This window comes from Dipteris shenzhenensis, chromosome 13 (assembly GCF_047967505.1).
Source record: "Dipteris shenzhenensis isolate YYH24624 ecotype China chromosome 13, Dip_SZ_1.0, whole genome shotgun sequence".
Classification (NCBI taxonomy): domain Eukaryota; kingdom Viridiplantae; phylum Streptophyta; class Polypodiopsida; order Gleicheniales; family Dipteridaceae; genus Dipteris; species Dipteris shenzhenensis.
Window position 1 is genome coordinate 44,768,452 of NC_141608.1, and position 16,274 is coordinate 44,784,725.

The window sequence follows — 16,274 nt, forward strand, 5'->3', positions numbered from 1 at the left end:
TGGGTTCGTGACTAGGCATTTTGGACTCTATGGAAGGAGAGTTTGGTAATCCTACTTTTTCCATTTTTCCTCTTTCATATGTATTCTGCAGCAATCTTTTTTTGATTGTCTGCAGACTCATTACATAGACTACAATGTATATTTGGATATACTGAGATTTTCAGCTCATGTACTTTTGAGCTCCCATTTCGGGGAAGCTAGTATGTAATATAAAGCATCATCATTTTCACCCAAAAAAAGTGTGTACAAAGGTAAAACTTGACATTCATATATGTGTATATTGTTTAGGATATTCAAAAAATCATCTTTGGAATTCCCCCTTTCTCTCTCTCAAACTTATGGAGTTTCATATACTTGAGTGTATGTATGATATCAATAATCGACATAATGTATGTATATATGTGCATTTGTGAGCTTCAAATTATCATGTTTCCCTCCCCTCCACCACCCGGGCAAAATGTTTGGAGTTTGAAACATGGTTCTCAAGGCTCTGAAACACGTTTCACTGTCACTTGAATGTATGGTTGGGAATGTCAAATACCAACAGTACCAACATCAAATGTTGCGATAGCAAATTGATTTCTCCATATCAAAGACCAACTTCCTCATACACTTGGAAGAAGTTTCAGATGTCAAGCAATGATGTGATTGTTGGAAAACCATGATCAGGAGGCAATGGAGCATTCCCAGGACGTACAACTATGATAGCCTGCAAACCTGACACCCAAAACGCTAAAAATTCAGCAAAAAAGCTTATAGAGATATCCAAAAAGATAGCCAGTAATCATTTCAAAAAACCTGGAAAGAAGCATAAAATGATCCTATCTCTTAAAATGCCTTGGCTCAAGTGTGAAGAAGAAAAACAAAAACATACCAGCCTGCTTTGCTGCAATTGCCTCTTGCAGAACATCAGTAGCAAACACTATCTGGGATGGTTGATCTACTCCAATAGAAAGATAAATCTCTTTGTAACTGCGTGCTTCTCTCTTGTTCCTGCACAAAAGTCATATTTAAATTCAGGACTAACAGTGGGAGACACTCCAATGGAGATGCCAAATTTTTGTTCACTAAGATGGGTGTCAATCTCACATGTGAGGCAGCTTGGAGAGTGGGTGGAGAGTGGGCAAGGCGGAGACACCAACGAGCCCACTAGTGATGACACTCCGGACCGCAATGGACAGGTCTATCCTCATGATAATGAGGGACTAGGATATACTTGGATGACGAGCTCACTCTCTTACAGTAAGCACCAGAGGGAGGGAATGGTACGCGTGATGGCAGCAAGAGAAGCAGGGAAATGGGATGCCTATAGGGATGGTAAAGTGATTATTAGAGAGAGAGAGAGTAGACAAAGAAGAGAAGGAAGATGGGGAGATGGACAGCACAGGGCCACGAGATGAGTGCACAAAATAGATTGAAAATGGCAGTGATCGCCAAAGACATGATTTTCTATACTGAGACACATGAGAGCCCAGAGAGAGGGCTGCCCACAGTGACAAGGTATCCTTGGGAGTCAGCCCATAAGAGGGAGATGAGGAGAGAGAGTGGGATCAGGGGCTTCCGGGATGTAGCTGTCCTTTTCAGATCAGTTGAGACCACTCATATCTGTGGTATGGAGAGAGGAGCATGCGCGAGATATGTTGATACAAGTCCATCTATAGAATCCAGATACATGACCGATCTTCATTGCCGTGTGCTATTTCCCCCAAGATACAGCATCCTATCCACATGAGGTCACTATAGAGGGGCACAGCCCATATGAAACGATCTATGATGACATCAAGGAGTTCTCCAGGCGGGGAGATACCCTCCTCCTTGGTGACCTCCATGCACGCATAGGAGATAGACAGGTGGGCTTGCTAGATTTTGCATCTGATTTTCCTCATAGTAGCGGAGACAATGTCAAGGGGGATAGTTACATGACCCTTGTTTCTTTGTGCTCAGCATATCCCTTTAGGGACGAATTTGTGCAACCATGGTACTTTAGGTACATGAGGTTTTTCTGAGATGTTTCAAACCTATGTTATCATTGTAATCTTTGGTTCATGATCAAATTTGCTGCTAATTATAGCCCCACCCAAAAATAGGCAATGATAGGTGAGATCGTGCTAATGATGATGCCATACGAGGTTTGTGAGAGGGAGCAACCCTGAAGTGCGAGTAGTTTAAGAAAGTAGCTATCTCTTCCGCTCTTCTATAAAGCCATGGCTCCACGTCATTACTAGAGTGTGTAATCATACAATCATTTGATTAGTATCGTTTCAAAATCGCTTCAAAGATATTTTAAAAGTTTACTCTACCTTGCCATCATGTAAGTATCTATGTAGAATACATACAGCTGAACCTCACCTATGCTCTAGCTTGAGAGCCGTCACTCTCTACTTTGTCTCTAATGTGGAGTTTTATTCCACCCCAAAAACAGTGTGGCCACCTGACTAATTAAAAGCATTCTAGGTTTATTTGGATCCAACAGCTTAAACCAGAGAGTGAACTGCAATAATGATCTTAGCTGCCCAAAAAGGAAGAAAGATTTATTGATCCATAAACTATTAATACAATAAAAGCGTGGAAATACAATTTTTTATTTAAATCCTAACATAACAAGATAAATGGAAATGTATGTGAATGTGCATAAAAAGGAAACTTCAAGCATGAGCATCTTGTGTGAGTACATGCACATATTCACCTCACATGTGCACTAGTGCCTACATTCATGTATGTGGTGTGTGTGTGTGAGCTTGCAATTGGGGAATGTGCATGTGCCTATGTATGCATGCATGCCATTATTTGTGTAGAAAGAGCCACAGAATTGATTTTTGCTCTTCATCTCCAGAAAATGCTCACAAAGTCCGACAGATTACCCAATCGTAGTGTCGAAATAGCCACAAAGGAATGGACGCAAATCACCAAACTGAGTATTTCCAAAAATAAGCCTTTGAGCTTCTCTGCTACCACTAGAATAGATGTATACCTGAGTTTAAAAAAGAAGAACAAGGTCGTCCCTTCAATGAGTAAAACCCCTCATATAAGCACTCTTTCACAAACAAGTAATCTTTCTATCACTCACACAATTTTTCTAGGTTTCTTTATTGTTCACTAGTGTTCACATCACACTTATAAGACTAACTTCATCAAATACACTTTAGAAAGTTACATATGAATAATGCATTTTAACTAAATCAAGCAGGCTTGTACCAAGAAAAGTCCAATCTTATGGGAAAGCTTTACATGCAAATGGTGAAAGTTCTATTGTACATCATGAACTTACAGTACGTTTTTTGGGGGGGGTATGTCCTCCCAACATCCAACCTGATTGCTTCCTCTCCTCTTCTCCTACTACAACCCCCTCTCCCCCTCTTGCTGCAGATCCGAATCCCTGCTCCCTCCCTACCTACAAGGCTTCCCTCCTGAGTGACAGCTAGCACCACCCTCACCGCTTCCTCCCCCGCCCCCCGTGTGGCAGCTCAATCGCCTCACCCCTTTCCTAGCTACTTTTATGCCCTGTGTTGCCTTAGCCCCACCATGATCTTCGTTGCCTCTTGCTAGATTACATGGTTAAAAGAAGAATGATAAACCAAACAAAATGCTTCATTGTATTCCATAATTGAGTACATTCTATATAGGCTTAGGGCCTTATTCTTTGACCCATAGGATACACACACACAAGATCGTGGCACATAGCCCATCCACACTTAAGGGTGGATATACATACAAGAGGCTTGAATCCCAACAAAACCCCCTTCGGAGCAAAGGTGTAGTGTCTTGAGAAAAGGCATCAACAGTCATGGTGATTTGGGCTCAAGGCTGCAATCATGTGACACAAAAGAACACAATGATGCCAACACCTAGAACTCAACAGTCAAGCCTGATATGAGAGCTTGACCACTCAGGGCAACCTATATCATTCTACCACGAAAACACCCCCCCTTGCTCTAACAAGGGCATAAGAAAGACTATTGGAGCGTTTTATGAAACAAGGCAAAAGGACAATTTACAATCACTTTTTTTTTTCCTTGAACAAGACTTGTACTAAGTATCAAAAATACCCACATGAACGAGCTCACAGTGGAAATACATCATGTTGTACATGAGGAAACGCCCCTAAAATAGGGACATAACACTCAAAATAAGTTGGAAAGAAACCAAGGTTGAGTCTGAAAGTGCCACCGCAACCTTGTTGTAGTCTCTAAGAAAAAGAGGGAACCCCTCCATTCCCTAAGGAATATAACCCTCTTGGCTGCGGCTGCCCGGGAAGATCCCTGCATGCTCGCCCAACTGGCCATCAATGTGTGAATGGTGTCAGCCCAAATATTGGCCAAGGTGTGAGAGGGATGGACCTGAGATCCATCTAAGGACTCTGTGCAACTGGCCTCCAAATCTGCCAAGCAGTGATGCTAGCCAGTATCTCCCAAGCGGTATCCCCATCAACATGTACTGGTCTATAGTGGGAGATAGGCATATCCTCCAAAGAGCAAGTTTTGACTAGGTGACGTCGAATAGAAATGGCCCAAGAAGCATCCTGCCACTCAAAGAAGATCTGAGGCCCTAATAGGGAGAGCCAAGCCACTGATCCCCACGTCATGAAGAAACGAGAAGGAGAAAAGTACTGAGGACCCTGGCAATTCCCATCCAAATGGCTCTTGCATGCCTGCAGTCCCATAGACAATGATTATTACAATCATTTCGAAGGACTATGCAGGCAAAGTTGTGAGAAGTGCAATGGAGATGAATGGGAGTGAAGAGAGAGAGAGCCAACCTCACACACACCAAACAAGAAAGGACAAAAAGATGAGAGAAACTACAAGTGATCTCAGGCCAAAACCCCACCAACTACTGGGGGAAAACCTTTGCTATAGATGCTCAACACTAATCCACAATCATGCAGTGTCACAAGAAACGTTTCTAGAAACACGTTTCGAGATTTTGACAGACGTTTCGTCTAGAAACGTGTAAAATTAGTGTATTTTATGTAAATAATAAAAATAGTGTATTTTTTATTGAAAAATTTTCAAAAAAACTTTCACGTTTCGCACGTTTCTTAGAAACGTTTCGGGCAGAAAAATTTCTTCACGTTTCTACTGCCCGAAACGCGTTTTCTGGTGACAGAGCCACAATGAGATGCAAAACAAGGATTGAGGGGAGGCCTGTATAGCCCCTCACCCTCCTCCACTCGGCTGCAACATGCTGGCCGACTCACTGCCCTACAAACTGACTCGGCCTCCAAGGAGGCCGACCCCCTCAAGGCTCGGCCAGCAGCAGCCCTGGGTGGCCGACCACCTGCTGCTCCATACAACCCTATAAAGGGGCCGCCCTCCCCTACACTCAGCAGGCCTCCACACTGCTCTCCATAGTGCGCAGCAGAGGACACCTTTAGGGGCTGCTCACACAGCACACAATTGAACCTAGAGGTGACCTGATCAGCAGGGATCTGACCCACAACCCTAGGCGCCTCCAAGAGCTGCCATGCAGCACATAGGCTGACCTAGAGAGCCTGTCCGCTTCCTGGAAACAATGCGCCTGCACATGGGCCTAACACGTGGGCCTGGAAGGACCTCTCTATCCTCAAGGGGGCGGGCACACCCACAACAAGGCCCTAGGTATGATCAGCCCCTGGAGGAAGAGGTGCTATAGTAAAATCAGTGATGTGAGATGTAAAGGCAGGGGATCCATGATGTAATCAACAACGCTAGAACCTCCCCCATGTGGAAAGCACGTGAGACCACCTAAGATGGGCTATCTATCAAGACCATTATAAATAATGAGATCTCATCTGTCAACCGAAGCCCGTAGTATACCTGCATCCTCAAGGTCAATGTCTGGCAGTAGAATGGAATCATCCCTGAAGTCGAGGAGTAGTGCCTGACCGGCCCCTATCCTCGCGTTAAAGTCTCCAACTAGGAGGACTTCTCCGCGGCTTGAGAAGTCAACAGTGGACTAATATAGGGCTGCAAATGGAGATGTCTCAGCCTCATCTCGAATATCTCTAGCAAAGTGGGATGTCTCGAAAGGGAAGTAGCATAATGCGACAAATAGATCGCGGCGGTCCACGTGTCGCATCCGGATCCAAAGAAACCTGGAATGTGGGACGGGGGGTGGATGTCTGATGGGGGCTTGTAGGAAGTCGTCCATCTTGTACTACTACTTACTTTCCCTCCTTGCGGACATGATCCCGTTGCTGCAATAGGGAGCTCCTCTCTTCAACCTATAGTGGGGTGAGGCCCTCATCCATGGAGATCGTTGGCTAGTCTCTTTGGGGCTGACCTATGCCACGTGAGAGTTTGGGGAGAGAGAGAGAGAGAGCAAGAGAGAGTGAGGTTGAGAGCTGAGTTGCAATAGAAGAGTGTAAGAGTACAACTGAAAGAGTGAAAGATAAGGTTTTGTCCTAGTGACAAAACCTTAGTAGTCACTAACCATAGCTAGTGAACTAACTGCGGTTAGGGGGAAAAACCTCTTAAAGAGGAAAAAGTGCCCCTAACTAGCTTATTAAATTACATTGGTCACTGCTGAATTATATCTATAATTCTAACACCCCCCTGCAGTGCCAATGTAATGTACAAGGCTGATCAATCACCAAATGGATATAAGTTCAGGGCACTGCGAAATGCCTCAAACTTTTCACGTGGTAGTGCTTTGGTGAAAATATCTGCAACGTTGTCATGTCTCGACACAAAGATCATATTGACCTCTCCTGCATGCAACTTCTCTCTGACGTAGTGATAGTGAACCTCAATGTGCTTCGTGCGAGCATGAACACTGGATTCTTTGCCACTGCAATGACACTCTGACTATCAGTGAGAATTGGAGAAGGACCCCCAAATGATAGATGAAGATCAGCAAATAGACGTCGCAGCCACACACATTCAACTGTTGCTGTGAAAGCTGCCCTGTACTCAGCTTCACATGATGAGGTAGCCACTGTAGATTGTTTCTTGCTCAGCCAGGAAATGCAAGATTTACCCAAAAAGAAACAATTGCCACTAGTGGACTGCCTAGTGTCATAATCACCAGCCCATTCTGAATCACTGTAGGCATGCATCTGCAAGTCACCCCCCCTGGGAAATAACAAGCCAAAAGACTTCGTGCCCTGCAAATAACGGAAGATGCGCTTAATTGCCTGCCAATGCATAGTTTTTGGGCTGTGCATATACCTGCTCACCTGAGATACTGCAAACTGAATATCAGGTCTAGTGTTGCAGAGATATATGAGGCATCCAACAGCCTGACTGTAAGATGTGGCATCAACTGATTCTCCTGCATCATGCATTGTGAGTTTCAGCCCCGGCTCCATGGGAGTGGCTATGGGCTTACAATCATGCATGTTAAATCTGTCCAAGAGTTTCTGCACATACTTGGACTGAGACATAACAGTGCCACGTCTCTCCTGAGAGAACTGGATCCCCAAATAAAAGTGAAGCAGCCCCAAATCTGACATGTCAAAGGTGGTCTGCAAATCAGCTTTGAAATCTGCAATTTTATCTTCATTGGACCTTGTGAGCAGTAAGTCATCGACATAAAGAAGGATGACTAAAATTTCCCCCCCATCCATCTTGATGTAGAGGGTGCTCTCAGTAGGACTATTGTGCAGCCCCTTGCTGGTCAAAAAGGCATGAATCTTGGCATACCATGCACGAGGGGCCTGTTTCAGCCCATACAAAGCTTTGTTTAGCTTGCATACTTGAAGTGCATTTGCTATAATCTCAAAGCTTGGAGGTTGTTTGACATACACCACTTCCAGCAAGTCTCCATTTAAGAAGGCTGTTTTTATGTCCAACTGATGAACATTCCACTCAAAATGTGCAGCCATTGCAATAACAGATCGGATGGTGGTCATCCGGGATGTAGGAGCAAAAGTCTCCTCATAATCTATGCCCTTTTTCTGAGCATAGCCTTTAGCGACCAGCCTTGCCTTGTATCTGTCAATGGAGCCATCTGGCTTCCGTTTGACCTTGAAAACCCATCGTGTGCCAATGGCATGTTTACCTGGTGGCAAGTCTACAACATCCCAAGCCTGTTTTTTTTAATGGACTGCAACTCATCGTGCATGGCATTCATCCAATGCACATTGTCCTTTGCTTCTTCGAATGTTGCAAACTCCTCATCAAGAAGAGTACCTGCATATGCTGATTCCACTGAATTAGCACCTTCCATGTGCCTTGCTGCACTGCGAGTCCTGCCAGGTAATGAAGCATCAATCTTACTCTCCCTGAGAGTTTGTAACAGCCAGTTTGGGATTGTTTTTGCTGCATATATGTCTGCAATTTCTTGCTGCACCACCTGTTCCACTGCCTGTGGAGGTGGCAAGACATCCTGTGGCTGAACTAAAGCATCGGGAGGTGGCTGTAAATTCTGATTTGCATCAGAAATATCAGCAGGGGAACCGGGTAGCAACCCCTCAAAAACATCCTCTGAAGAAGAAGGCATATGAAATTCAACCTGAGTGTGAGCTGAATTTTCTGCAAATATCACATCTCTACTGACAATGATCTTGCGTGTAGCAGGATTGTAGAGACGGTACCCCTTGCTTTCTGCACTGTACCCAACAAATATGCACTTAATTGCCTTATCTGACAACTTGTGCCTAAATTCAACTGGCACATGAGCATATGCAAGGCATCCGAAGACTCGGAAATGATCCACTGAAGGCTTTTTCCCATTCCAGAACTCATAGGGAGTTTTTGTTTTCAAAGCCTTAGTGGGAGCCCGATTTAAAATGTAGTTGGCACACATCAAACCTTCAGACCAGAATTTGTGAGGAATGTGTTTGCTTTTCAGCATACATCTGTCCATCTCCATAAGAGTTCTATTTTTCCTCTCAGCTTTGCCATTTTGCTGAGGGGTCAGCCTCACTGTGAGCTGATGCACAATACCCTTGCCTTTCAGAAAAGCATCAAAATCTGCAGACAAGTATTCCCCACCTCTATCTGTGCGCAATGTCTATATCTTGAGTCCGGTTTCATTTTCAACCATGGCTGAAAAGTGTTTAAACACCATGAACACTTCTGATTTGCGCTTCAGCCCAAAGACCCAAGTGAAATTGGAGTAATCATCAATAAAGGTAACGAAGTAGAGATGACCACCCAATGATGGAGTCCTCATGGGACCACAGACATCACTGTGTATAAGCTGTAATTTGCGGACAGCTTTAACTGAACCATCCTTTTTGAAGGGGAATCTATGCATCTTGCCTAAAATGCACCCTTCACAGGCATGTGGAGGAGGTATCTCAAGAGGTGGCAATGCATCAACCATAGAGTGCTTCTGAAGTGTCATCAAGCTGTTGTAATGCATGTGGCCATATCGGACATGCCATAATTCTGCATTTTGCATGGCAGCAGTAGGAGTAGAAATTGCAAGAGCATGGGCTGCTCTTTTCTCAAAAAGATCAAGCTGAAAAAGCCCACGCAGCAGAGTACCAAATAATCTTAAGGCATAATCATTTTCCCTGTCTCGGACAGCACATTTGTCATCCTCAAAGATGACCTGAAATCCAGCTCTGTTAAGAGTGGACACTGAAAGAAGATTCTTGGTGATACCAGGCACATATAAGACATCTGAAAGTCTGAAAACTGAGCCATCAATGGCAGTAAGCTCAACTTCTCCTGTGCCACGTACTGAATATGACGAGTTATTGGCACAAGTGACTTTCTTACCAACGGGAGGTGGATGCAAGGAAGTAAAAAGACACTTCCTAAAAGTGATATGCTTGGATGCACCGCTGTCAAAATACCAAGTGTTCAGTGTTTCATTGACATTGAAAGCAGATGCATCCGTAGAAGAGTCATAACTGCAAGTCAAAAATGCATATGTATCATCATTACAAGTGGCTGTACTATCCCGAGCATCTGGAGCAGCCAGCCTAGAATCTGAAATGCAAGATAAAAAGGCATAATCCTGTCCAACAAAGTTGGCTGTAGCATCCCCACTGTCACATGCATGAGGAGCTGAATCTGAAACAGCCATACCGGAGCTGTTTTTCTTCTCTTTTGCAAGCCTTTTCTTGCATTCTGCAATGTGATGACCTAGCTTTTTGCAGTAATGACAAAAACCCTTCTTCCTAGGCTTACTTGCATCATTTTTAGCCTTTTGTGAAGGCTGTCCTGACCCACTGGAAGGCTGATTTACTGATGTCTTTGCCTGTCCCTTTCTTTTTGACTTAAACTTTGAGAGCATAGCTTGTTCACCTACACGTGAAGCCAAGTTTTTCCTGGTCTGCTTTTTCTGAAGTAGAAGTCCTATCAACTCATGAAAAGTGAGAGGATTTGCACCCCCCCTCAATGATAAGTTCAACGAGGTATGAAAGCTGAGATAAGACTCACGAAGAGAATTCAAAGTGGTAGTAATCATCTCTGAATCAGGAATAATCTCATCTATGTTCAATAATTGCTCTCTGAGATCCTATAGCTTTGTGAGGTGGACTGACATGGAGTCACCCTCTTCCATATGTGTATTACTTAACTCTCTTTTCAAGAAAGATACCCTTGCATCATTCCGGGCTGCATACATGCTTTCTAAGATATCCCATGCTGCCTTCGAGGTCTTACACGATCGGATATGCGGAATGATAAATCTTTTCACTGAAAGAGAGATGCATGACAAAGCTAAGGCATCCCGTGAATCCCATCTCTTCTGCTCTGGAGTAGTGGCTATAGCTGCACCAACAACTTGTTCTGCAGCTGCACCCTGCAGCTGCACCCTGTGCACGAGCTCTTCCACCTCCTTACTGAGGAGGGGTATTAGGTGCCATACCTGCTGGTCGGATCTCACCCCCATTCACATAATCCCATAAATTGCGAGAAATCAGAATATTGCGTACCATAAAACTCCAAAGGGAGTAGTTGGTACCATCCAACTTGTCTTCCTGTGAATTCCCTTACTGGGAATGAAATGCACAACTCCCAAAAAACACAGCCAAGTACTGGCTGTAAATGCAACTCAGATTTCTGTACTTGCACTGTCAAGAATCTGTCCAAGCATCAAAAACTCTCCAGAATCTGCCAAAAGTGCTGCAAAACACTTCAAGAAAGGTAGTATGAACTGAAAACTCCAAAATTGCTCTCCCAACAAAAAGGTCCCAATTTGTGGCTTGAAATTGCAACCAGAAAGGGGCAAATGGTCTGAAAGCCCCAAATGTTGCACAAATTGCTCTCTATCTGCAAAAGCCCCAAATTTCACAGCGAAATTGCAGTGTAATTAGAAATCCCCAAATTTCTTCAAGAAATTGTATTGCAGAATTGAAAGCCCCAAATTTCGAGCTTGAAATTATCTGCAAAGTCCCAAATTTTGCAAAATGCCCAATTCAAATAATATGCTCAAATCTGTCCAAAAAACTGCTCTACCAAACAATGGCTTCTTGCAAAGAAATGTCTGCCAGAAGACCAACTGCAAGAATGCCTGCAGGAATGAAACCTGCTCAGAAGGCCAAATGCAACTGTACGGCCTGTATGATGACTGTACGACAGAGGTACGGATGGCCGTACTATACGGACGAGCTCTCTGCTGCAGGTTGTACGAAATGTACGGACATGTACGGTCGGTACAACACCTGTACAGATGGGCTGCACGCAGAAAGTATGGAAGGTACTAAGGTTGTACGGAACAATACAGACGCCTAATGGACTGACGACGAAAATGACGCAGGAGCAGTACGATAGACGCAGGTGTACGGCTGGCGACAACGAACCATACAGTCTGGCGACGGGCTGTACGGCAGAAGATCTGCTGTACGGAATGGAGCTGCAGGCTGTACGACGCTTCACTTGTATGGGCGGCGAGATTGTACGACGGCCGCGCATGTACTGTACGAGACTGTACCGAATCAGTCCGTACAGATTGTACGGACAATCTGTACGGACGGTGAACTGATGGAGCAAGAAGCTTGCGGGTTGGAGCTAGAGGCGAATGTGCAGCAGGAGCAAACGCAGGAAGAACCTGCTCTGATACCAAATGTGAGAGTTTGGGGAGAGAGAGAGAGAGCAAGAGAGAGTGAGGTTGAGAGCTGAAAGCTTGAGAGTTGAGTTGCAATAGAAGAGTGTAAGAGTACAACTGAAAGAGTGAGAGATAAGGTTTTGTCCTAGTGACAAAACCTTAGTAGTCACTGACCATAGTTAGTGAACTAACTGCGGTTAGGGGAAAAAACCTCTTAAAGAGGGAAAAGTGCCCCTAACTAGCTTATTAAATTACATTGGTCACTGCCATAGTCACAATGAAACGCGTTTCATTGAATTTGAAACGTTTCGAAACGTGCAGCACGTTTCGAAACGTTTCATGTTCAATGAAACATGGCTAGGGTACTGTAGGTTTAGCTTGTAAATTGTAATCTGAAATCTGATTTTTTGCGACCTATCTAGTATCTACTCAACTGAAATCTAATTTCTAAAATTCAAAGGCTTAATTGAGCTTTGTAATCTAGACTCTATTCTAATTTCTAGCATTGGCCATTATAGGCTTGTTGATAACGTTGAAGGCTTGATTGAGCTTTCTAATCTGGAGTCTATAATCTATTCTACCATTGGCCATTAGCTTTCTGTCAAGTCTTTTTCTATGTTCTTAGCTAGTTTTGCACAGTTTTGGCATACCAAATGTACGCAGGCATAAAATTTATATTTTTTAGACCAAAAAAATACAATCTGGTTTTTTGAAAATTCACTTATTTTTTGGAAACGTTTTGAAACGTTTCAAAACGTTTCACGTTTCAACGTTCTAAAACGTTTCATTGAACTATGGTCACTGCTGAATTATATCTATAATTCTAACACGCCGTAATGCCAAAAGTCGTGCCTAGCATCATGGAACCGTATGATCAGGGGCTGCTCTCGGTTGGGGTCTCTCCCCACCCATCATGCCCTCTCGATTCTGTGCTTAGCTACCCCATGGTAGTGGCCACGAAGGCCATCACATCCGTCATCGGTATAGCCTCAATGCGTGGGATCCCATGTACTCTGATGTTGAAAGCCTTACTGGCTCTCTACTGCTACTCCATAAAGGTAGCTGAAATAGTTGCCCTTGCAGATTCTCGTTTGGCCACGTCGACCCATCTAGACGTCTCCTCAATTGCAGATTACATGCTCGCAATCTGTGCCTCAACAACTAGAGTGCTCGCTGGTACTGTGTGTATGACAATGACCTCCTGTCGGATCTGCGAGATGTCCTGTCTAATAGCCCGAGCATGCTCTTGTATGACGCACCCCTGCTCCTGGGTGAAGCGGACCTGCTCCTAGATGAAGCGGACCTGCTCCTTTGCAAAACGTGTCAGCTCCATCTCGCGCTCACGGATACTGTGTACCTCCATCAACAAGTTCTCCCGGTCATCTTGTCTGTGTCCTAGCTGAAATTGGAAGGACTGTGGCATAAAAGTGTGAGGATGAGGCCAGAGGTTGGGTGGTCACTGGGTGAGCTGGTGGGTACGATATGGAGATGATAGTGGCATGGATGAGGCGATCCCCACAGGGTGTGGGAGCGTAGGCTGACTGAGAGACACAGACGGGAGAGAAAGGTCGTGGCGTAATGTGGAGTAGTGCATAACACCTCGGAAGTAGGTGCCATAAGCGGTGAAAGAGTTGTAATGGGAGAGGGAGGAAGGGAAGCAGCCGCCGTTGTGAGTATGGGTATGTCATTGGCAGTGGCTGTAGCTGTAGCTGGGGATGTAGAGGTTGTAGCTGGACCTGAAGCTGAAACTCAGGTTGAAGCTGAAGGTGAGGATGTAGCGGGGGCTGAAACTGAAACTGAAACTAAAGCGAGGGCTGAAGTCAAAATAGAAGCGGAGACTGAGGCTGAAGTGGGGCCCACCTTACCTTTGATGTCAACCCCAAGTCCACTTCGGTTGTAGCGCGTGTTCACATCCTCAAGTTTCAGTTGTGTTGGTTGCTTTCTTTTGTTGTTGCCGTCTTTCTTGGCTTTATCCGTCTCTTTTTCGCCTTATTCCATTTCTTTGGACTCATTTCTGCCTCCTTGGTGCAGGTCCTAGTGCACGATCGAGAGCGGGAGCACAAAGCCCCCCTCCATGCCGGGAGGCACACCCAGGCTTGGGACCGGCAGTCAATGGACGGGCAACGAGGTGGGTGGCAGCAAGGCCGTGAGCTAGAGCGGAATGGCGGAGGGACAGAGCGTTGACGCCGCGGGATGAAGTAGAGTTGAACGGAGGTGGAGCGAGCAGAAGGGGAATCGGAGGCGGGTAGGGAGGGCTGCAGGTGGAAGCATAGCCAGGCAGACGGGGGCTGCAGGTGGAGAAGGCTTGTGAGGGTGGCTAGGCGGGTTGAGGGAGAGCGGTGTTAGGAGGTCCTGCAAGGCGGGTGGCGGATGGAGGTGTTGTAGTGAGCTAAGGGCTGCAGCGGGAGGAAGGAGCTACAGTGACGAGGAGCTGCAACGGGTAGGAGACATCAATGAGCGGGGGGGTTGCACAAGCAGGTGAAGCGGGCAAGCAGGCTGGGCGTAGCAAGCATGGCAGGAGGGCGCAGCGAGCAGATAAGAAACAAAGGAACGGAAGCAAAGGAGGATGACCCAATTGGGTTTTGAGATGCTTGTGGTGAAGAGTAAACCTGAAGTTACCCTTATGTGGTAGAAGAGCCACTAAGGTCAGAGCCCAAGAAGGAGTCGTCCATTAAAGAGGAGATCCATGAGATGTCTGAGCTCATGAAGAATCTCAATCTCAACTTGATGGGTGGTAGAGGATGAGGCAGAGCTCAAAGTGGTCGAGGATAGGAGGTATGACTTATTCTAGTGCCTCATCTTCATGGCAGGCAAGCCATGACCGAGGTATGTTTGCTCTTAATGTGCATTGTTTTATTTGTAGTGATTGGGGTCACTACAACTCACATTGTGATAAGCCTCCTCGTATGGGTGGGAATGTGCCATCTGGATTAAATAATTGTGCTAATGACCATAGTGTGGAAGTGAAAGATGCAAGCCAGCCAAGTGCAAGTGGAACTGTTAAGGCTACTACAGAGCAGAGAAAGGAAAAGGAAAGGTGGTGAATTTACTTGGGCTAGAAGAGGATGATGTGACAATCATGCCTTTAGAAAAGAGAGACCGTGATGAAGAAGCAAGGCCAAGTACAAAGAAGGGTAAGCATGCTAAGGATGTCATTACCTATCAAAGGAACGTGAAAGTATAAGAATCTGGATTATCCTATTGGTAGAAAACAAGGAGAGTATGACTTGATGGAGGATCTTTCTAGAAGGAAGCTGGATATTACTTTTCGGCAGATGATTGGTCTTTGGAAGGAGTGGCGGCGTGCAGCGAATCCTAGCAAAAAGAATGCTCACAAGAAAGCTGGAGAGATAATGTCTATTTCTGAACTTCCTGACATTTCCCCATCTATGGAGGCCTTGCACAAGGGTTTCGGGCTTGGAGAGGCATACATTGATGGTGGCACTCAGATTTGTGTTATCACTCACTCTTGTGTTGAGAAGCTAGGCTTAAAGATCTCTCCTCCCTCAAGTTTCCGCATTCGAATGGCCAACCATGTGAATAGTGATGGGGCTGGATGTTGAAGTTTTTAATGTGCATTGTAAGGTTGACTGTCGTGTTATGCCTACTCGTTTGGGGGCCTATCCTTGGATTTTGGGGAGACCGTGGCTGCGAAAAGTGGGAGCAATTCAGAATTGAGGTAATGGAGTCATCATTATGTATGCTTCTTTTGGTCAAAAGATGAGCTTTGATATGGTTAGTCATGCAGAAATTTCAGATGCAGAAAAAGGGGAAGAGGAAAGTGAAACATCCAGTGAAGAGGAGAGTAGTTTAACTTCAGCAAGTGATGAGGCTGATGGGTGTGGAGGATTTGCAATTGGACCAAGAGGCAGCTGCTGTCAGTGTGGAAGAAGAGGACCGGTATGAGGTGATAGAGGGGTTTATGCAGCCCAAGAAACCTCAGGAGTCCACCCAAGAATTGGTTGAGCAGGCATTGAGCCTTGATCTCTCTGCAAAAGAGAAGGAACAATATTGTGAGATGCTCCGGAAGTATCCTAATTTGTTTATCACATCATATGAGGAGATAAGAGGATTCAAGGGGAAGCCATTGAGAATTGAACTGAAGGATAATGCTAAGATGGATGAGAAGCCTAGTTCAGTCCTTGAGAATAGGCTATTGGATTTGCAAGAGTAATCAACTCCCCAAAATCAGGAAAATTCTCACGGACGGCAACGGATGTCCGAAATTGTGCATAATCCTTTCCTAGATCATTCAAGGTCACAGAAACTAAATCATCATCTTCCACTGGAGACCCAATGGGAGCAAGTGCATCTGCAATCTTCTTCACCTTCATGTGGTAGTCATTGAT

General features: G+C 45.1%; 1 protein-coding gene across 4 annotated transcripts in view; it reads right to left on the reverse strand.

The window, feature by feature from the left end:
* Positions 1-256: 256 nt before the first annotated feature.
* LOC147895459 (haloacid dehalogenase-like hydrolase family protein) overlaps positions 257-16,274 on the reverse strand; it is a 156,703-nt gene continuing 140,685 nt past the window's right edge. For 2 of the 4 annotated variants that reach the window (XM_087383607.1, XM_087383611.1), the window contains 3 exons: positions 2,862-2,971; positions 875-993; positions 258-717 (listed from right to left, as the gene is read on the reverse strand). In XM_087383607.1, coding sequence (XP_087239733.1) covers positions 626-717; positions 875-993; positions 2,862-2,971 — 321 coding nt within the window. In that variant the 3' untranslated portion in view covers positions 258-625. Of the gene's footprint in view, positions 718-874; positions 994-2,861; positions 2,972-16,274 lie in introns of all 4 variants that reach the window. The other 2 variants (XM_087383609.1, XM_087383608.1) reach the window with 2 other exon arrangements.